The 23,825-nt window shown below is 34.3% G+C and overlaps 1 protein-coding gene across 1 annotated transcript; it reads left to right on the top strand.

Annotated features, from left to right (window-relative positions):
* Window positions 1–689: 689 nt before the first annotated feature.
* On the top strand, window positions 690–15,547 carry LOC129947013 (LIM homeobox transcription factor 1-beta). Its single transcript, XM_056057410.1, has 6 exons — window positions 690–1,409; window positions 8,563–9,517; window positions 11,953–12,167; window positions 12,265–12,455; window positions 12,548–12,791; window positions 15,294–15,547. Exons 1-6 carry the CDS (start codon window positions 1,373–1,375, stop codon window positions 15,488–15,490), a joined length of 1,839 nt encoding a protein of 612 aa, XP_055913385.1. The 5' UTR covers window positions 690–1,372; the 3' UTR covers window positions 15,491–15,547.
* The last annotated feature ends 8,278 nt before the right edge of the window (window positions 15,548–23,825 follow it).

Below are 23,825 nucleotides of genomic sequence, written 5' to 3' on the forward strand. Positions count from 1 at the left end.
TTTCAAAATCAATATAACCCCCTTGCCTATACAATATTGAATGCGATACCGAAGAGAGTCCTTTCCATCGCACACGTTCCTCATTAGCCACTCAATGACCCAATTAATCTTAATTTTTGTCCCCATTCATGAAAAAGTATCCACACACACATCTGTTCCACTGTTCCACGGATACCTCAGGCATTACATTGTTGTCATCGGCTTCTTCTTTAATAAACCCGTTCTGTCTCGACGGTGACGATGTCGATGACGACGATGGAGACGACCCATGATGACGCGGTCTACACGTTTATTTTCTGGCAACTCCAGAACTCACCATCAACGCCATACCATACTTAATCACACCCCCAATATCGGCCACACTTTCTCTAGATATTAAATCATAAAGCCCTGCTGATGAAAACTTTAGACAAATTTCTTACATCAGTACTCGAATATTTTCTTCTAGGAAAATGAAATCGAAAGGGTGCGCCATTGAATATCCCATCAGCCATCACCTCTTTTCAACTTCAAAGCCTCCCCTCTCCCCTTTGTATTTAACACGCAGTATACCTAAACTTCTACGACTTCTTAAACAACTCCATCTATAGTCATTAACACCATTCAACAATATTTATATTATTTCCATTGATTTTTGTGTAATTTTTGTTTTTGTTTTATTTTTAGAAATCAGCGAAACAATAAAATCGATGAATGGCCTAAGGAAAATAGAGGAAATTCCTAGGAAAAATCATATCTCTAAAACGAGGGAAATTTCCCTCGAAAGTCGTCCATCCGACGACGCGTCACTTGCGGAGAAATGAAAATGGGGCGTTTCGCATGTGAAAATATACAATCTCTCCTTTCTTTGGGTGAGATCCTGCGCGTAGTCTCCAACTTCAAAACAATGCTTCTCAATACTTTTACTTCATATTGTTTGTTTGACTTGATGGGTTTTATTTTCCTTTTGGATGGACAGAAAATATGGCGAAGCTTATAGTACCGTTGCACATTAATGGCTGACTTCTCCTGTTTCCGTGTTGATGGGGAAAATTTTGTCAAGATGTCGATGTCGTGTGCAAAAAATACAAAAACAAAAACATCGAAAAATTTTGCAAACATTGAGAAAGTTCCGATCCGACTCATTCGACCGATTTATTTTATACAGGAAAAGGAATCGGATTTTTTTCCCAACTTTCAATATTTGGAGAGTTTCCTTTCAGTCGGTTGGTTGGAGTATACACGATTATCCTTTTTGCAAAGAAATCCGTCGGGAGTGCATTTTGGAATATTAATAAAAATTGTATCTTAATTCCGGTGACAAGTGACAGAAGTGTTATACTTGAATTGATTTTCGTTTTTCTCTTTAAATACACAAAAGGATTTCTTAAGGATGCTCGAGGATCAACATCATGTCCCGATTTCCATGTGTAAGTAAATAGGTATACAAAGAGCATTCATTTAACGCTTCGTTAATAAGTTGATCATTTACCGTCGGTGGGTCGCTGTTAGTGTTATAATAGTTCTATACTGATATGGACACCCTCTCTGAGTGGTGGAATACCAAAACACATCAAGATCCGCATCCTGGCAGAAGGATTCTAATCGGATTAACTGCAGATAAAACTATATTCCATTGTGTCTGTCAGTTTACAAATTAATGTTGTGATGGGGTGGACGAGTATCAGTGTCAGTCATTTAAGCCGGCCAACAGGATTCAAGTGTTGACTTCTACACCTGTTACATTTGAATTAATACTGTCAATAGGTAAATAGGTAATATGTATAAACGGAAGGACATCTGATGTAAGGTGCATAAGGATAGCTGCCTACGTATAGTGAATGGTGAAACGTCAATGGTATCTTTATTTTTTGGTGACATATTGAACAACGTGATCAAGAAAGGAATTTTGTTATTAAAACTTTTTGGATTGTTTTTATTGTTGTTCGTTTTATATACGGAAACAAAACAGAGTGGCGTTTGAATGGCGCAGCGTGAAAAGGATAATCCTATTATTGGACAATAAGAGTGTTTTTGATTAGAAGAAAATTATAGAACAAAAGTAAAAGAAGAAGGGTATGGAACAATGTGTGTGTTTGCATTCAATTCGATCATCTAGCGACGGATAATGAGATGACATTTTGAGGGTGCAGCATATGGTTAGAGAAGAGCACAGGACCACAATAAGGTTGCATATAAAAATCTTTCGGAAAGGGATTATAAGATATGCATTTTAATATAACCTTATAAAAAGTATTTAACCATTTTGTTTACGGATTTAAAAGGACTGCACCTCTGTTAGTATTTTGTTTTGTTAAAGTTTTGATAATGCGTCGGTGTTTTTATTTACAATCTGCCGACGGTAAATACATACATTGGAGTACATTAGATTTCTTTTAAAATGTCTTATTAATTTGCTCGTTGACAGTAAGAAATTACAAGTGTTCATAGGAAGATTCATGATATGTGTATAATTTTTAATAATAATATGGCAAAGGTTTTTAAATTTCGTCAAGAATGGAACTTGTTTTTAAATTCAGCCCACGAAAATTGCGGATTAATAGTTTTAAATCTTGATCTTGAAAAATATCCATTTATAAAAATTCTTGAGGAAAATGAATTTTGGCAAATATAAGGAGTGTTTGTTTTATTCATAATACTGTAGATAAAAGGCAGAGCCGAAAGCCTTTGCTGCTATTTGCTCTTTCCATTTATTAATAACAATTTTAATTGTAAATTGATATTTTGAAAAATAAATAAATAAAAGGTAAAGTGAAAGTGAAAGCAAGGTGCTTAGGTTTGATAATTTCTTAAAGCTCGATGAGTTTGTTCGTAGAGTAGTGTCTAACATACAAAACACTATGGCCCAAGATGAACTCTGATATTTAGACTTAGTTTCTTTACAAATTTCAACTAATGTCTCCCGATTTATTTATTTTTGTGATTTCTTATCAGCTGACGAGTCATCATTTTGTAAATTCATTTCTTCAATTTTTGTATTGTCCTACATCAACTGTTGTACGAATACATTTCAGTCTAAAACCTACAAAGTATATATCTTGGAAAGCTGTCAAAAAAAAAGATAAATCTTACTTTTCATTCTGGTTTCAACATTGCTTAGCTTAAAATCGATTTTAGAGTTCTTTGAGCGTCATTGTAATCTTTAATTATAACTTATGATGAAATTAAATACAAATATGCTTTTGTTTTTGAAAGCTAACTCGCTGTAATAATTGCTTGTTATTTTGAGAAAAGTTAAGGTCAACAAATATAGCGCCATCTGTTGCACGCGAAGTTCTACACACAGTTAGACATACTCGTAGTCCATAATATAAAAACAAACCTCTTTTCCTTCAGTTCTTAGTTCATTCAGCTTCATTCTAAAAAATGGAAACACGAAAACAAATAAGATACAAATTATTTCTGATTTTTTCTTAGCACTTCTTTTTCAAAATTATTGAACTGGCTTAATTTTTCAAACCAAGTATTGAACCATGTCAAAAAAATCGCTGTCGACTATCTATATGTTAAACTTCGATATTTATCAACTTTCAACTGATATCTTAAACACGGAATAGGGGTAACAAATTGGCTTTTTGGACATTTAAATGATGAGACTTTTATTTTTAATATTGAACCGAAACAGGTATTTAAATCATGATTTTTTTTTTTTTCAAATTAAAAAAGTGCCATTCTAAAGCTCAGTTTTAAAACTTTAAACATATGTATGCCTAAGTATTATTTAAAATTTCGGGTTTTTTTAAGACGTTCATTTGAAAAACATCAATTTTGATATGTTTTTCAGTTTAAAACTGATTTTATAGTTAATAGTTTTAAATAATTTTCTATGTTTGAAGTTTTTACTATCAATCAATATTGTTAATGCTTTTGGATACTTTAGTCTGTAGACGTATAAAACTTGTTTCAAAATCCAATCCACAAAAATTGCAGATAAATAGTTTCAAACCTTGATTTGTAAAACATCCATACAATAAATTTAACAAACATACGTAAGTAAAAGAAAGTGAATTTTATCAAATATTTGGAGTGTTTTTTTTTTGGAAGTCTCGATAGTATAGTAGATATTTATATGAATAACAAAAACAACATTTGCAGTAGAAACACGGCAAATAAAAGATAAAGTAAAATCCTTCTGCCGTGGCATGATGGTTAGTGCGTTGGACTGTCATGCGAGAGGTCTCTATGCCACCTTAAGTTTTTTCACGGGTACTGCCTCTTGCGAGAAATTGACAAATTCTTCAAGAGTAATTCTTGTCATGAAAAGTGCTTTCTCAAATTTTCCGTTCGGATTCGGCTTAAAATTGTAGGTTCCTTCCATCCCTGAAAACAGTAATCGCACACAGGAATGGTTGAGAGTTGTCAGTCATTAGGCCCTAGTTCTCAAACGGACTGTTGCGCCACCCAATTTATTTATTTTTTATAAATGCTTCTGCGGACAGAGATTAGACTTTTATTGGAGTATAAAAATCAATTTTCGAGTTTTTTTTCTAAGACGTAGGGTGAGTTCAAAAATACAACTAGTTGCACAAGCCATCACGAAAAATTCAATGAATTTATGACAAGTAAGTCTACTGCGAGAATGCGCCAGAGTTATAATACCAAAAATCAGTTCATAAATGTCTTAAAAATAGGCGTAACTTCCGCGGGTTTTGTTTTTTTTTTTAGTGTCTTAACAAAATTCCTAAAATGTCCAATAAAAATGTTTTATTAGGACTTATTTTAAATGTTTTGAATGGAACAAATGCATTCATTCATTCCTATGAAAAATATATATTATAGTTCAACTTTTTAATAACAAATGATTTTATTTTTTCCCAAACATTTATTAAATATACAATTGTTTTACCTACTCATCTTGTTCTGATATTTTCCTGCAGAGCGACAACAGAAATAAAATGACTACAGGTTTGATCGCATTTCAGCTTTCAGATTGTTTTTTTGAACAGAGTTAACGACTGAAGTAATGCAGTGTATTTACATTTATGAACGCAAATCTTGCATTAGTGCTGCATTTTTACATTGATGAACTCACCCGTAATTGATACGGTTGATACCTCTTTCTGCTTGATGGATGTGTTCGTAGAGTAGTGTCCAACACACAAATGCATGTTTTCAATTTTGAAATAGTCCTACACAATTGCATTAGGACTACCTTTCAGAATAAAATCTGCAAAGTATCTTGACAATGTAGTACCCGTGGCATGATGGTTAGTGTGTTTGACTGTCATGCAAGGGGTCTTGGGTTCAATCCCTGCCTGTGCCACCTTAATTAAAAAAAAAAATAATTGACAAATCCTTCAAGAGTAATTCTTGTCATGAAAAAGTGCTTTCTCAAACTAGCCGTTCGGATTGTAGGCCCCTTCCATTCCTGACAACAGTACTCGCACACAGGAATGGTTGAGAGATGTAAGTCACTAGGCCCTGGTTCACAACGGACTGTTACGCCACCGCATTATCTGAATGCGTAGAATTAAAACATTTTTTACTTCTAATATTCCAGTCATGATTATAGCTTTTATAATATTTTGTCCTAGGTGAGTAATCTTTAGCCGTACCATTCCATTAACAGGACTGGAACACCAACCTTCAATCTCAACTTATGGAAGGCACCCCTGATATGGGGTATGTTGTTACTTGCTCCGTGTCCCTAACGTTGTCGTTTTAGGCGTAAAAGCTATCGGCCCACCTGAATTTTCCCATCGGGATGCGTAATTTTCCCGGGGAAAAAAGTAGCCTATATCCTTTCTCGGATATCAAATTATCTCCATACAAAATTTCATGCAAATTGGTTCACGCTTAGGCGTGATTGAGTAACAGACAGACAGGCAGAGTAACTTTCGCATTAATAATATTAGTATGATGTAAACTTAATAAACAAAAAGTCTAGTTCGACTTGGTTCTTTAATAACAAAAGCTGTTTGTTATTTTCCAAAAAGTAAGTGTCAGCAAATATAGTGCTATCTATTACACACAAAGATTTGAATATACTTAGACCATAATCTACGAACGAACCCCTTTTTTAGTTTTTATTTTATTTGCTTTACAAAATGAAAAACATGCAAACAATTATTGTCGACATTTTCTTAACATATTCTCTTTAAAATTGTTTCAAGTGATATTTGAAAAATATTCAAATAATTATTTATTGAAAAACTTGTCCAATTTTGATTGATTCTGAAATATTATCAATTATAAAATCTTAAAAGATATAATATTGAACTGCTTTTAAACCAGTTTTACGATACAAAATTTCTTAAAGGATTTTCGCGTTTTGAGTTTACCAATAATAATCAAACGCGTTTGTAAAATATCGATTTTTAAGTGCCTTTTTTTGGTATTCCATATAAAGTACAGAGAGAAATTGCCAACGAAACGATCCGCAGTAGCCAGATTTTTGTATTTAAAAATTGGTGCAACTGAAAATGGACAAGTTTCAAGAAGAAATGTTAAGAAAATAGCTGGAAATTGATATTCTTTAAAAAAAAGTTCATTTAACAATTGCTTCAAAGAGGGGGTTTGTTCGTAGACTTGAAGCTCGCCTCAATTCTATATATACTTGAATCGAGTTGAAATGTGCTTGATTCGCCTCGATTCCGGTCAGGGATCGGAGTCGAGCCAAAATTTGCATATTCTTATATGATGCTGAACTATTCAGTTTTTCAATGTTCAACACGAATCAAACTATCTCACTTGCCCATCATAAGAAATATCGAACACCTTTTGCATTTTAGAAAGTGCTGTGAAACTTAATCATTTTTAAATATTCTTGTGCGGTGGAAACACCATGAAGATTTATTTAATCCAAATTGAGATAAACATTTAGTAGAAACAAAGAAAAACATAAACATCTTTTATTGTTTTCTCTTGCAAAATAAGCCTAGTTAGTCCATTTTCACACACATAGATTGATTTTTTTCCCCAATGGAAAACACACATGATTCCAAATGCACAGCTACTCAACGAACACAGCCATCGAGATACAAATGCAATCAATCAATCGCACAAACATTTGAGAACGAAATCACATAAGATCAATTCGGGACTCGTATAAATGTCAAACACCCATCCGTAGTAAGATGCTACTTTAACTTTTATCGGCAGTATTCATACTGCGGATACTGTTTTTGTTATTCGTGTAAAATCCTACTTACTATTGATAGATTTTCCAACGAAACACGGGTATTGTATTGACACCTTAATTAAATTTTGCTTTGCTGCAAAGCAAGGATAATGGTTCGTACCGATTACAATGATTGTTGAAATTCTTTCAAAAACTTTTTACATAACCTCAAAAATATTCAACCGAAATTATTTGGCAAATTTAACTGACAGTTGATAGGATTCCTGAAGACAAAAATTTAGCAGTTAATACAGAATTCGTAGTACCCATAGCGTGATAGTTAGAGCGTTGGACTGTCATGCCAGAGGTCTTGGGTTCGATCCCTGCTATGCCATCTAAAGTCTTTTCACGGGTACTGCCTCTTGCGAGGAATTGACAAATTCTCCAAGAGTAACTCTTATTATGAAAATGTGCTTTCTCAAATCAGCCGTTCGGATTTGGAATAAAAACTGTAGGCCCCCTCCATTCCTGACAACATTACTCGCACACAGGAATGGTTGAGAGTTGTAAGTCACTAGGCGTTAGTTCTCAACGGACTGTTGCACCACCCAATTTATTTATTTATTTTTAATCTTGTTCACGTGAAACTCACAATAGGGCTGATTAATTAAAAATGCATGTCGCCCGTTTTCGCTTAAGCTTTAAAATATCTAACAAACTTCACTTTATTGAATACTAAAAGAAAGATTTTTCAGAGTGTATTGCAGAAAGTTCTTTAAGGTTTAATTCATTTCAAATCATGAACAGGTCCTCGACATGAACAGGCTCCTAACTTTTTTGCTATTTAGAGGCAAGCTTCAGGTCCAGAAAAATTAGATATTCAAGACCACAAAATTCCGACAAAGTTGATTTCAAATGGAGAGCTTTCTTTTATTTTGGGCTTGATCAACAAAACTGAGATCGGTGAAAGAGGATTAAGTACACTTTTTTTAAATTACTCAAAAAACTATAGCTTCTCATGTATTTGTGTACACATAAAATCATTCGCTTGAGAAAAATGGTTAAAAATATTGGGGTATAGTCAATTTAGTCAACAAATTTAGTAACGTAAAATTTTCATTTTTAGAATGGGGATAGAAAGACTTGGACTTTTTTCACAAAATTGTATAAACCTATGGTTTTTAGTGATAATTCTCGTAACCTTTTTTTTTAAGTGCTCTTATGAGCCTTTTATTTTGAATGTCCGACAAGATCCTATCAAAAAACATCATATACCAACCCCAAAGCACCAAATTTAAAAACAACAATTCTCACTCTATCATCTTGTTTTATAACTCTGTTCGACATTACCAATCCCAAAATGCTTCAACACACGCAATATTGAATCTAAATGAGAAAAACATTCAAAGGATGTTTACTCACTTGAAACTCAATTCACATTTCATATTACTCTCACATTTATGAACACTTTCTAAAATAGTTTACAAAACTTTAATACACAGTTCCATTGGATATGAAATGCCATCAACAACAGCAGCAACAACAGCAACAACATCCCCATCATTGTCAACAACCGATTGTATCCGGCCTTGGACCTGGACCCGGAGTGGCGGTATCATCATCAGCATCAGGAACAGCAACATTATCTTCATCGTCCCTGCCACCACCACAATCAATGACAACCGGAAACGACAGAATGTTAACAAGTGCAATCATTCAACCGACAATAACCGAAGCTATGTCAGATGTTGGTGGTGTCCTCGAAAACAGGACAACCAACCACAATAACAATGCCACCAACAACAGCAACAATAACAACAACAACAGCAGTGGCAGTGGCAACAGTAACAATGTCACCGATAACAATATCAATGGCAATCATAAAACTAATAGTGTTGGCAACCAACAACAACAACACCACCATCAACATCACCATCATCCCAACGCCCACCCACACCCCCAACATCAGCAGCATCCTCCAGCGCCTTCCCTCCATCACCACCAGTCCAGGACGATTCTAAGTGATTGCAGCAGTTCCTTGTGCAGCATGCAAAATTGTGGCCCATCACAATTGCATAACAACCCACATCACCATTCCCACTCGCATTCACATTACCTGCAGCATCATCATCAATCCTCGGCATCAGCAGCAGCGGCGGCGGCAGCAGCAGCGTTACATCAACAGCAATCGTTATCTTCGGTCCTCGCGGCTGCGGCCGCTGCAGCGGCTGTTTCAGCTGCTGCTTCAGTTACTACCGCATCCACATCGTCACTGGGCTCCTCGGTGTCCTTGCAATGTGGCTACTGTTGTCAGCAAATATGTGATCGATATATAATGCGTGTGGTGGACACATCATACCATGAGGGATGCCTCAAGTGCACTACGTGCTCCATAAACTTGGTGCATTCGTGCTTTATTCGCGATGGCAAACTCTACTGTCGGATTGACTATGAGAGGTTAGTACAATAAAAAAAAATCATATCCGTTGAAACAATAATTCATAAAACAGTTCATGTACTTCATGCCACTAAAAATTGTAATTGACTTTAGTCTTTTTTTAATGTCAACTAGAATCGCACACTTTTGAAAACCGTCCTTAACAAAAATAATGCACTTAAAACGTCATTAATTATCTTCTGAAATGCATTTGATTGCTCCTATAAAAGTTTTTTTTTATTATAAGAATAAACCTCCATTTGAATTGGAAACCTTTTTTAAGTCTTTAAAAATTCTATAGAATTCTTTTGTATAGCACTATACGAACAGAATGATATTAAACTTTATCTTGCTCTTTGAATGTTTTACAATCAATTTTTAATCAAAAAAAGACTTCGAAAGGGGAAAACTGTGTTATCCTCATTGAATCTGATAAAAATAAACGTTTTCAATCTGTCAAAATAAGCAATTGCATATTCTTGGGCGTTTGCCTTTGAAGAGAATTGAGATGTCAAAAAAAGATCAATGTTTCTTTTTTAGGCTCAGACACATCAAAAACTTCATGTTGCGTTTCTTCCTGCATTCAAATCTCCTGGGACCATGCTCTAAAAGCTCTGCATAAGCTATTTTCTGTTTTAAATCAGAGCAGAGCTCGAACTGTCAAACAAAAATTGTGCTTCATTTTAACCTCTGAATTAAGCATTCCTAATCGAATGCTGTACACAGGGTTTGGCTTGTTATTGTTTGTATATAATTATTTTTTCATTTTTACTTAAGTTTTAAACCTTAATTCTTGTTTCTAAAGCAGAGAATGACAGCTAAATTGATAAATGTCAAATAGTGACAGAAACAACACGATTGTTTGATTATAAGTAGTTTTTCATTTTTACTTAAGTTTTAAACTTTAATTCTTGTTTCTAAAGCAGAGAATGACAGCTGAATTGATAAATGTCAAATAGTGACAGAAATAACAAGGAGAATGCTCGATATTCTCTGACTCTGTTCAGAACGCTTCTCTGAGCTTAAAATCAGAATGGAGTAAAAGGCTTAATGGAGTAAAAAGCTTAAAAGAGCAGCTTAAAGGCTTCACGCTTGTTTTGTGTGTTATTACAGGGACAGATGACAAGTACTTTTGACAGTTCAGTTATCCAGTTTATCCATAAATAATGTTATCAAGCTTTTTCCGGAGCTAAATAGATGCGAAAAACGCTTCTTGTTTATTTCAAACACGATGTTATCGTTATACATTCTTCAGATGACTCACTTAAACGTCTCATTACTTTATCGCGCTTAAACTTGATGGTTGAAAAGAGATAGGAAAATTATTGAATATGCGTGTTCAGATCAATACAGACTCTGAGACCTCAATTTCATGAGTTAACACTTTTTGAAGAAGGCAAATCTTAAGTTTCTTTTTTATTATAGTTGGATAACAAGTTCCTTACTCTTTGCAAAAAGTTTAATCGATTTAGTAAAATTCTTAGGTCACTTTATTAACTTTAAAAAGTTGAAAAGAAATATAGCATTTTACTAAAGCTAAAGTTTAAGTCACAAAATGACAAGGTTAACTTTTAATAATTTTTCACATCCGTCTAAATTTTTGACATAGCAAATAAATAGATTTGTTCAACCAGAAAATAGACAGCGTAGATTAGTTTGCCGCAGTGTGAGTTCTTGAAAACTGTCAAAGAATATTCAAGCCAATAGTCAAACTTCAAATAATAAAAAGAAGAAAACAAAATAAAATAGGCGCACATAAAATTGAAAACGCAAAATGGCCCTTTGCTATGCAGGTCTTATTTATTTTTAAATAATAAAATTTTAATCAAAAACATATATCACGTGCACGAATTCAAATACTGGTTTACAAAATACAATCAAATAATGACATAAGCTGATTTCGACAGTTTTCACAAACCTGGACCAGCTCGAAACAGAAAAAAATGATACTAGTTTAGCTCAATGATCACTTTATCAGTGTAAGGCAGCAAAAAGCTCCACTTTTCTATACTCAGTCGTCAGTCCATCAGTGCAGCTGATTGAACAGAGCTATATGTCCGTTCAATAGATTTAGGTTTGTTTGATTTGTTTTTTTTTTCCACGAAATGTCACTTTTTAGACGTGTTCAGAAAATTGAATTAATATTTTACGTTTGGATTTGGAATGCTCTTCGTAAATTGCTGAACATTTTGAAAAAAAATGTACAACTAAAATGATAAGAACCTAACAATTAGGTTGTTTAAAATTTCTCTAAGAGTAAAAAGTGAAAGCAATCATGCATCAAAAGTCTGCCCTTGATTTAATCAATTATTCTATTCGTTATGCATGTTCTCGGTATTTTTTTTAAACATCATTTTTCAATTCCTTCATGACTTTTTTACATACACAAAATATAAACACAATTTAAAAATGTACTTCATATTTGTAAATGTTAAATATTTCTTTTTTTTTCAAGACTCTTTATACGAAATCGTTGCCTTGGATGCGGACACAAGATTGGCTCTGATGAGCTTGTGATGAGAGCACTCGAAAACGTTTTCCATTTAAAATGTTTTGCCTGCGTTGTTTGTGGTGTACTGTTAAAAAAGGGCGAACAATATGTGGTAAAACAGGGACAACTCTTCTGTCGATTTGATTATGAGAAGGAAGTGGAAATGCTCCAAGGATACGGTATGACTTGACTCTCTTACTAATGACAGTTAAAATTTTCTAATGGTTGCATGATGTGATTTTATATAAAATTTCTTGTTTTTTTAATTTTTATCAGAGGATTTCTATGGTGATGAATTGTTTCCACCAAAATTAGATGGCAGACGAGGACCGAAACGACCAAGAACAATTTTAAATACCCAACAACGAAGAGCATTTAAGGCATCATTTGAAGTCTCCCCGAAACCATGTCGTAAGGTTAGAGAAAACCTTGCAAAGGACACTGGGTTGAGTCTGAGAATTGTTCAGGTGAGCGAGCATTGAATTAGTGGAAAAGATTAATAATACAAATTTGAAATTAATTTGTTTTCCATTTTTCGTTTTGTTATTGGTAATCACAGGTCTGGTTTCAGAATCAACGAGCTAAAGTGAAGAAAATTCAGAAGAAGGCTAAGCAAGAGCAGAAAGGTGCTAGTGAGACGGATTCACAAGAATCGGATAGTAGTTTGGCGAAGGTTAAAGATGAAGCACATAGTGACAGTGAGTCCCTGGAATCGCCGTTTTCATTGGGGGAAAAGTCACGATTGATCAAAGACGAAATTCAAAATGAAAATACACCATTTAATTGCACGGAGACGAACAAAGGTAAGAAGAGATTTTGGTTGTCTACATATCATTTGTTTAGTGGACATTCTTATACTTTATTTTGATTTAGTGGATGTTTCAAAATTCAAACTAAGCTAATATTTTTATCTTACTCTTCGTGTGACAGCTTATTGAGTTATTGAAACTATGACACTACCATTTCGAAAATTTTACCTTTTGGCAAGTGTCTAAGTATGAATTTAATTTATGGCTTCTCCAAAGGTCTAATCCTTTTTTTTTATTAATTTTTATTTAAAACGGTGCATCTGAACACCTCCAAATAGTGACAGTTCTTGACGAAAAAAAAAACAATTCAAACAGACCTAAATCATGGCATCAGACATATTTGGTTTGTTGCTAAGATTTTGCGGCAGCAACTGTGGGTCTGTCAAATTTGAAATAGTAAGGATAGTTAAAAAGAAAATTATGAAATAGTTTCTTTCCAAAAATTGTCTGCCACTTATTAAACGTCAAAATCATGTGTTGAACATAAAAGTATAATGAAAAACATATAAGAATGGATAAATCAGCTGTAACAAACGTTTTATGGAGAACAGAGAATACTTACGACGATTTTTTAATTTCTTTCTTCAGTCATAAAAATTCAACAATAATTTTGAAAATATCTACTGGCGCAGACTTCAAAAGACTTGACAGCCTGTCAGATAGATTTAAGTCCTCAGTAAACTTCAAAAAGCTAAAGTGCCTCAAAAATTGTACTGCACACAAATGCACAGCAATGTTTTTGTGGTTTGCTTTAACAAAAATGTTGTTGTAACTTTTTACTCAACGCGATGCAAATCACAAGTTAATTTTCTTTTAGACGACTCTAATGACAGTAATGTTGACAGACCAACAATTTGTACAAGAAGAAATTCTATGGGCATGAGTTTGTCAGGAGGAGGGAGAAACGATTTTACTCTTTTGTGACAGCTGTCTTCTGCCCTACCAAATTTCTGAAAAGCGGAACAGCTTTCGGGCAACAATTTTTTACAATTGGCAGTTTTATTCAAGGTTATTTTCAATAAGAAAATGCCAGTTTAGAATAGGTTCATGAAAACTGTCAGATCAAATTTAAAACGAGAAAAATAACTTAAATTTGTCGGAAGTCAAATTAATGCAGCAATAAAAATACTATTTTAGAAAAGTGTGAACACAATAAATCAACTTTATTCGTTGACAAAATAAAATCTACTGATTTTGAAAGCTTTCATCAACCTTCACAAGTTTTAAATGGTAATGCAGAATCTTGAGAACTGAATCTGATTGGCCAGCTGCCAAAAAATTACTTCCCAATTAAGGCAACTTTAATGGAAAGTTGACTGGAAAGTTAATCAAGAAAAACCTCCCTAACTATTAAGTCAAGTCTACTTTTATCAAAATGACAGTTCATATCTAATTTTTTTTCATTCAACTGAAAGCTGAACTTTATTACTTTATGATTTATTTGTTTTCTGCACAACTTCATTCAATGCTTTTTGTAAAAGGGTTCCTGGTCAAATTGGGAAAGAAATAAGTAATATTTCTTTACAATACAAACTACAAATCGTGGTGGACTTTTATCTTGCCTGAGGAGTGTCTTGTAGACAGTAATTTTGTTGGTACTTTTTGTACTATGAACTTAAAGTAGATATGTTTACGAAGCAAAATTCTGAATTTGAAATTCATGACACTTGAAAAACTAACTACTTGCCTTGGTCCAAATTTACGTTCAAAGAATGGAGTTGACTGCAAATGAAGTCACACTTTTGTACCTAGCAGCGCAGTTCACAGTGCAGTTGGGTCAACAACCCTATTATAATTTGAATGTCAAAAGCTTAGCAGCTCAGAAGTCATATGGATTTATCAATTCTTATAGTTGCGATATATGTGCTTAAAAGTTTCAAAGGCACTCGCAAATCACCTTTTTAACTTAATAACTAAATAAAATGTCTTCAACATTTTAATACAACTTTTCAAATTTAGCATCAATGACTTTAAATCCGCTTTTTTGTTCACAAACAGACCTAGCTTAAAGCGAAAACTGTCTGTTAAATGGACAGGTTCAAACAACATAGGGGACTTGAAAGAAGCTGCCAAAAGATGCCCTTCAATAAAGGCAAGTTAATTGGAAAGTTGACTCGAAAGTTCGTCAAGAAAAATCTCCATGACTATCAAGTCAATTCCACTTATGTCAAAATGACGGCTTAATATAATTTTTCATTTAACTGAAAGCTGAACTTTATTACTCTTGTTAATTGAATTTTGATACTTCATAAAAAAGCGTTTCTTGTCAAGTTGGGAAAGGAATATGTACCAGTCAAGATGGAATTGTAGCTTGCCTGAGGAGTGTTTTGTAGACAAATCTGTTTTTGGTAGTTTTTGATTATCAATCGAAGGCAGAGTTAAAGTAAAGTTCTGAATCTTAAGATTTTGGCACTTGAAGTTTGACAGCTAATAACTTGTTAGTATTTCTTTTTCATATGTCAGCTATTAAAAAACAATTATTCATTTTTATTTCAGAAAATTGCAACAAAACAAACGAACCCATCCTCAACACAATTCTTGGACTAAGTTATGCCACATTCCAGCAGCTTATTGGTCCATTCAACCAACCACCGATGATCAATCCAATTGACCGATTGTACAGTATGCAGAATTCCTATTTTCGTCCTGAAGATATAAATTTTAATGAATGCAAGGATCCTGAAGAAAATTAAACATCCACCCTAATTAATTGTAATCTGTTTAGTAAAATAAAATAACAAAACAAAAAATAGAAAAAAGTATATGTTTGCAGGTGCATTTTCCTCTACAGAATCACTTCACCCTTGAAAATTAAAAAAAAAAAGAAGAAATCCTTAGAAAGATCAAATTAGTTCCATCCATTTGACAAAACGGAGCAATGCAAAGGGATTCGTTTTCTCTCTCGGAAATAAAATTCCAACAAAATTTGTCACACGAAATTTTGTAGAAAATGTCCTTTCGTCATGCATTGTTCTTACGCACATCAAACAATTACATATTATTTTGCAGGAATGTTATTCTATGTATACAGTCTCGAAAGCAAGGACATCTAACAAGGAGCATATTCAACAAAGTCACCCTTAGCAACTTTAGCTCAGAGAAAGATATATTTTTGGCTGGGATGGCCTGCATTGCTTTTCGTCGCATAGTTACCTACAAAATTTATGCAATTTGTCACAATATGTGTCACATTATGTAGCAAATTGTTTCGACTCTCTCTTTGGTAAGGGATGTCCTGCCCCGTCCCTGTCCTTGTCCATTGCATACAAAACACAACAGGGGTAAAGTTTTTCAAATCCAAATCGAAGTCAAAGGGATTTGAAGATCAAACTTATGTAACTTGTTGTATTTATAATAAGGTTAGTGTGATGCGAATGCGGATACGGAATTTTTCTTAGCTTTAATCAGGTTCATTGGTGGACCTGAACACTGAACAGGAACAAAAGAAATCAAGTAACTTGTTGTTTTGTGAGGGATGTGTGTAATTGGGTTTTGGGTGGGTTCTCTTATGTAACATACCCTGCTAATAAGCGAAACAGTGACTGTATACAAAGGGAGGGTGTCGGATTTCGTATTTGGGATTGTATAATTAATTACCACATTTTTGTTTAGAGGAGTCACTGTGAAATGCATGTCATGACATTGATAGAGGGTTGCGATTTGAAATGAACACGTGGTTTTGAAACTACTCGTGCAAACATTTTGATCACAAGTGTTCCGATTCAGTTTTTAGTTATTTTTTGTAAACGGTAGAAAAGTTGCATTGATGTGACAAATTTTAATGAAAGGACTTCTATCAATTTGTGGTTGATCATTGAAGTTGAAGGAAACGGGTGAATTTCAGTTCGTAATGTAGGTAGGTATAACTTGTCAGCAATAATGAATTATAATGGATCTACGAATAGTTTAGTCCTTTTGAATCAATCAATCCTTTTGAATCAACCAGTTTTATTGACCTCGTCTGCGATGAAATAAAAAAAATACCATTAAGATATTCTGCTAAATAAATTGAACAATTAGCCCGAAAATGTATTGACATCTTATTTGACAAATTTCATCAAACTTGAATACCGGAATAAAGTGCCCCATATACATTTCAACTCGATTGTAAACTGAGTTGTCAACTAGGTCTGCGTTCGGGCGCACACTGTATAGACTGAGTTGGAACTTTCAAAAAAGCAATTCGTGTTCTAGAAACAGTTTGGTGCAATTTTAAAGTGAAGAATAATGGAAAAAATACAATTATTAGCATTAGTTATCATTACAGAGTATATTACAAATGAAGAAGAAGAATGTGTTAAAAAACGTAGAATTTGGACAACGAATTGGTTAAAAATTCCTCCTTTTTCAATTCCTCGAACTTTCCCTTTTTTATCTCTAACTTTTCACTTGTTAGGCTCTTTCAAGCTAATTTTTAAATACTAATTCTTCCTCCCTCGACCATTCCAGTCACACACACATTCATCCAACACAAATATTCGTTTTCGTGATTGTCGGTCACAGCATCACGGCTTTCTGGAAGCTTTACGCTCATCAGTCGAATCTAAGCGAAACTTTGCTTTCACACACACAATCACTGTTTCGACAAGTTGTTGGATGAGTTTCCCAAAACTTGCCGAAACATAATGGCGAGTTCAGACCCGTTCCCAACTATTCTTTTTTTTCGACAAAGTTAAAAAAAAAAAAAACAAAAATCGAGAAGAAGTCTCAACTAGGCATTTTCCTATTACTATTAAAATCGCGCGAGGTTCGAGGTGTGAATTTCGTACCAAACATGAAATTAAGCGACTTTAAAAACGCGGCGTTAAAAACCCATTTTTTACATAAACGATTAAATGTTATATTATTATTAAATCTACGTTACTATGAGAATTGTTAAAATACAATACACGTTGTTCTTGTTGTTAAAGTAAGGGTCCGCCTGACCTCTTCTTCGGCTCATCAGCCGGCATTTTCGACCTTGTCGAAAGAATACGTTATCGATATCGATCACCTGCTTTTGTTGCTTTTGTAAAATATAGGCTAGGTACACCTGTGGCTGATGAGACCATGGTCCCCCTCAACTTTGCCGATATTTTGCAGCCACAACTAGGGAAAAGAAAATAGCCAAATGCTGGTTTTTGGTTCGGTAAAATGTATCGTAACAATATTTTTGTGGCAATGATCTCCACGGAGTTGATGACGTGGAATGTGATGGTAGGATCAATAGTGATTGATGGTATTTTATTGGTATAATAGAATGCAATGTTAGTTGTTTAAGTTCACCAAGAATGAGAATTTTTCAATGCTTTTTTTCGCATAAAGCCGTTGCTCAGGGTTAAGTTTCCTGAAGAAACATGCCTAGGATTTCGCATGGATGGTTGATTCATCTTCATCGTCATTTTTGTTGATAGACTCAACTTGGACGCAGAAAATCTTGTTTTGGATTGTTCTTGCTGCGTTAAGGTCGAATTTCCTAAAAAAAATCTTAAGTTACAAATATTTACCTTTAACTCCTCAACATCGAAATCTCCTGTTGAGACGCCTTCGGAAGCCTCTTCTTGGTCTCGAAAAAAATCCAACTCGTAAAAATACTCGTACCATAACGAGTATAAATATCTTCTCCCGCAGCTCCAGATTTTAGGAAATAGTCTACTTTTTTCAGCTTCCAAATGCCTGGGTCTCTTTCATTTTATTCCGACATTCGGAACTTTTTATTTTCCAAATAGCTGGAACTGGATTTTGAACTACATATTTCTTTCCAAATATTCGTGTTCCCGTTGAGAGTCATTTTTAGCAATAGGTCAACTTGCTATAAATTCAAAAATTCGACTGACACTCTTTTGACAGCAAATCAACCTACTCATTCACATGCAGTTCAATTCAGTTGAAGGACTTTATATTCGAATTCAAAAAAATCTAAATCTTTTGACTATTCTTCAACCAACCATTCAACTGTCAAATTAATGAAATGACAACGCTTTGCTTTATTAGGTAGAATATATAATAAATTATTTACAAAAATATTAATTTTTTCCTACATTGGGCGCCATTTGTTCGTTTACTTCAATCGTTGCTAGGCTGTAATAGACTGGAAAACAAAAGTTCAAATATAGAAATCTTTATTAGGTGACGTTTTCTGAATGAATTTTTGATTCATACCCATGGAAAAAATCGCCTACAATTATAATTCAAATAAAGATATTTGATGTGAGAAATGTCAATAATCATTTCAAATAATTTTTGGAATTGGTGCTCGACTAGGTGGACTAAAAAGTAATTCATTAAGTAAATATTTGAACCACTACAAAAAACACAAATCTTGTAAATGTTAGAAGGGCAAATAAAATTAAAGCGAGATGAAGGAGAAAATTGGCAGCATCGTGCATAAGAATTATAACGATATCAATAACGGAAGCACCAAGCGGTCGTGTATGTGAAAGAAAAGAAAAAGGTGGCATGGAAGGCCATTGAGGAAGATATGAAAGATTCTGCATAAGATTTATGAGTCCAAAAATTTAAGGAACAGTGACACAAAATAAAAGTTACTGTCAGAAAGAACAACACACTCTTGAAAAGTGCCAGAAAAGCTACTGGAAATGTCGTTGAAACCAAGGAACCACCTAAAGAAGATTTATTGATACAAGGTACATGACTAAGCAGGTCTTTGCAGAGGAAACAATTTTGATCGACGGTGGCAACACACGTGTTTTTCAAGCACAATACTTAGATAAAACATAAAAGTGTGCAATATTTCTGCTGGCACAGTTTGAACAACATTTTTAACAAACTGATGTCTTGAAAAACATTTAAATCGTTTTTAATAGATTAAATTTTGTATTTAACAAATTCTATTAATTGTCATGAATGTAAAGGGTGATTTTTTAGCTATTATCTTTTTGGCAATATTGGTTTAAAAAGCTGATGAACTTTTCGTGTTTTGTTTCACGGTCAAACATCTTCAGTTTGGTTTATAATTTAACCATGAATCGTCTTACAAACAAACAACGCTTGCTTATTATTCAATTTTATTATCAAAATGCATGCTCTGTTAAGAAAGTTCATTGCGCGCTTCTGCCATTTTATGGTCAGTTTAATCGACCCACTGAAATTTTGCAAATTACATTGTTGGACATTGAACCATCAACATGCTTACGAAGAGTGTGAACTGACAAATATTTCGCAGCCCTATCGGCCAGTGTAAATGATGTTCATCAATTATCGATTCATCGCCGTCCGCAGCAATTGGGCCTCTGTTACTCAACAACGTGGAAAATGTTGTGGAAGGATTTAGGTGTGATGCCTTTCAAAACACAGCTGGTGCAAAAATTGAAGCCGGACGACCTACTGCAACGTACAATTTTTGGTGAATGGGCTCTTGGAAAGTTGGCCGAAGATCTACTTTTTTAGCGAAAAATTATGTTCAGCGATGAAGCTCATTTTTGGCTCAATGGGTACATAAAAAAGCAGAATTGTAGATTTTGAAGTGCATATCAGCCAAAAACATTGCAAGAGCTACCAATGCAGTGGTAGTTTGGTGCGATTTATGGGCTAGTAGCATCATTAAACCGTACGTCTTTAAAGATGATGCGAATCGTAACGTAACTGTAAATGGTGAGCGCTACCTTGAGATGATATCCAACTTTTTTTTGCCCAAAATACAAGAGGTTGATTTGCATGACATGTGGTTTTAACAAGACGGCCACACAGCACGCGCAACGATGGACTTATTGAGAGGCGTGTTCGGTGGACATTTTATTCCACGTTCGAGTACGATTAATTGGTTGCCTAGATCGGTGAGATCTAGCCCTTGGATAATTTTTGGTGGGGCTATGTTGAAGCTCATGTCTAAACCCGCTTAAATTGACGCATTGGAAGACAACATTTAAGCATTTATTCGTGGGATAACGAAATGTTGGAAAGAAAATCCTAATATTGAACTAAGCGGGTGGACCATTTGAGGCACAGTCAAGATCAACATTTGCATAAAATTATCTTCAAACATTAAATTATATGGACCGTTATATCGATTCTAATAAAGATTTCATGAATTTTTCTGAGTTTAATGTGTTTTTTTTTTTAAAAAGCTTTCCTATAGCTTTTAAAAATCACCCTTTAAAATGTTGTAAAAACAACGTATTCAGTAGAAAGATATATATTTAGTATGAAATCTCTATGTGAACTGAATGGTAACAAACCAAATACTATTTTAAAAAAGAAATAAAATATCGAGACCAATCTCTTGTATCATTTTAGCAGCTTACAGGGTTGTCTATTTTGCTGTTTCAAAAGTAAATGTAAATAAAACACATATAAAACACTGCATCATTTAGATGACCACTAAACGAATTGTTGCAAGCATCGATTCTTTTGACAGATATTGTTTTTTAAGTGCTCAAGAGTTTAAGCATTGCTTGCATAAACACGGTCTTTAACATAGCCCTACAAAAAGAAGCCCAGCGGTTTTAAATCGAATGATCTTGGTGGCCAGTTGATATCGCCACGACCAGAAATTTCGCGGGCGAAAAATGTCTATTGCAATAAAGCCATATTCGCCAGAGTTTTGTAGCATGTGGCACAGTCTTGTTGAAAGCACATATTTTCCAATTCGTATTCTTCAATAGCAGACGAAAAAAAGTCTGCTATCATATGACCATAACGCTCCGAATTGACGGTGACAGTCTTTCCATCGTCGTTTTCGAAGAAGTAAGGTCCAATCACACCTCCGCTCCAGACCAAACCAACCAACCAACTCGAATTTCTTCACGATTTTGCCAATTGCTTGCGTACTTGGACTATTATGTAAACCATAATTTAATCTTAAAGCTAGAAAAGTGTCAGTGGCAGAATCACCATTTTTGTAGTAGATTTTAATAGTTTGTATGAGTTGTGCGATAGTTAAGCGATCCATTTTCGTAAATGACAGACTTTCAATAAAAAAAAAAAAAGATATCGGTTCAACAACTTAGTTCTGCAGATGTCGAATTTTAGCCCTTTACTTTTGAAACCGCAAAATGGAGAACATAAAAGCGAACAGATTTGAAAACTGTATGATTTGTTAACCTTGAAAAAAAGCTTTTTAAAATAATTCTTGTCTATTAATGGACATGCAATCAACCATATTTAATGTTAATTTTTTAATATTAAGGAACTTTTTAAATCAACTTTTAATTGGCGCCCAACGCGAGCCACATATTTTGTTTTTAAATTTTCGTTTTTTTTAATATATTAAAGATTTCTTTGTATTTCAAATGCATGATATAAAAATACGACTGTACATTTGAAATTTACATATAAAATGTAGTATTCATAAATCTGCATGCAAGTAAAATCTTTTTTCCGTATGAACAGCTTTCATAAGTTTCAATTTATTAAGAACATCACTGAAGCGACACCTGAATTGCACAAAGGATATTCATAAAAAAAATATGAGCAACAAAAACCTAGTCCTGATGGCAAAATAGCGCACACATACAAAAAAAAAAGCATTCTACTCAATCACTATTAAAGTAGCTAGGAGAGAGATGTTATATAGAAATGTATTGCTCAACATTTCACTATCACATTTTGAATCCTTTTCAATTGCAAAACCCCCTCAGCTCTGGAAGGGGGAGCTGCAGGAGCTGGAGCTAGAGGTTGTCCAATAGAAAGAACAAAAAAAAAGGAAACGAATATTAAACGCCAACGGGATTCAGAGAGAGAGTTAGATTGTCGAGGACGAACACGAAAAAAAAGAAGAAGGAACGCGCTCTGTAATATGCCTTTTAGAAAACATAAACGCACATGCATATGTAGTCGAAGCGCTGCGGTGCGGTGTATTGGCGGGTAAAGCGCACACGGAGCAAAGCATAGAAGTAGAAATGACACAAAACGGCATATTAATATCCTGGTAACTCATACGTGTTAATGTGACTTTATGACTTTTTTTCTCGGTACTTTGTCCTTTCCCTTGCTCGAACCACCCCCCTGTCTCCCCCAACTCACATCATCACCATGCATTTGACTTGGTATGGAACTTTTGCAAGACGTGGCATTCCAACAACTCAATTTTTTCTCTTCACGCAAACACCCAACTCCATACCTTCTTAACTTAAAACCATGCCAACCATACCATACCACCCTCTGACGCTGAATATCCTTGAAACTATCCAGATATTTTCGTAGAACAGTACCTACCTACGAGAAAAGTCTCTGTGTAGCACAGAGGAAGAGTAAGAAATAAAAATGTATATTTGCATACACGGTATGGCATTAAGCAAAGACGTGCTCGTTACAAAAATGTACCCAGAGGCAGACAAAGAGTCCTTGGTTTAGTTCTTGTTGGAGTTGGCGTTGGCGTTTTGGTGGGCTTCTTCTTATTCCTTTACTGATGCTGATGTGCCTTATGATGCCTGAGCCTGATTGGTATAAATGTAACACTTTTGCACTTGGAGCTTGTTAAAGATGGAGTCGAAGTCGAGTCGTCCTTGCACATACACAATACAACACACCACCCGCCCAATTGAAGTCAGTACAGAGGTATACCTAACCTAAGAAATAAAAATAAAGTAAGAAAAAATGAAATACAAAGTGCAATTTATGCATGATGGCCCATTTAATAACGCGTGCTTTTTTGCATTTACTCGTATATGTTCTGTACGCTCTGTATGGAAAAAAGGGGGAAGAATAACGATATCTACTAAACTATACAACTTTTCTTTTGTATTCTTGAAGACACATACATTTAGAATATATGTAATATACATGTGTACGAAAAGGAGCAACAATATGTTACCATTGCGTTAGTTATAATAGTGTAGCTTTTATAAGAAATGAACTGCGAGTTAGTAGTAATATATGAAAGAATTGAAATAAAGTTCTCTCAACTAGCTTAAGGTCTCTGACATAATTCTAAGCGAATGTGAGTGCTACGTGCCTGAGCAACAAATAAGTATATGAGACTTTAAATGATATATATGAAAGGGCGGAGATGTTTAACCCTTTGGTTTGTGGAATTTGTGTTTATATCCAAATTTGTGTTGATGAAATGATGAGTAATGATACTTTATT

The sequence above is a fragment of the Eupeodes corollae genome, chromosome 2 (genome assembly GCF_945859685.1).
Source record: "Eupeodes corollae chromosome 2, idEupCoro1.1, whole genome shotgun sequence".
Taxonomy (NCBI): Eukaryota; Metazoa; Arthropoda; class Insecta; order Diptera; family Syrphidae; genus Eupeodes; species Eupeodes corollae.

Coding starts and splice junctions, on each gene's coding strand:
- LOC129947013 (XM_056057410.1), top strand. CDS start 1,373: ATGCTCGAGGATCAACATCATGTCCCGATTTCCATGT. Junction 1,410..8,562: donor TCATGTCCCGATTTCCATGT/GTAAGTAAATAG, acceptor TTTAATACACAG/TTCCATTGGATATGAAATGC. Junction 12,456..12,547: donor TGAGTCTGAGAATTGTTCAG/GTGAGCGAGCAT, acceptor TGGTAATCACAG/GTCTGGTTTCAGAATCAACG.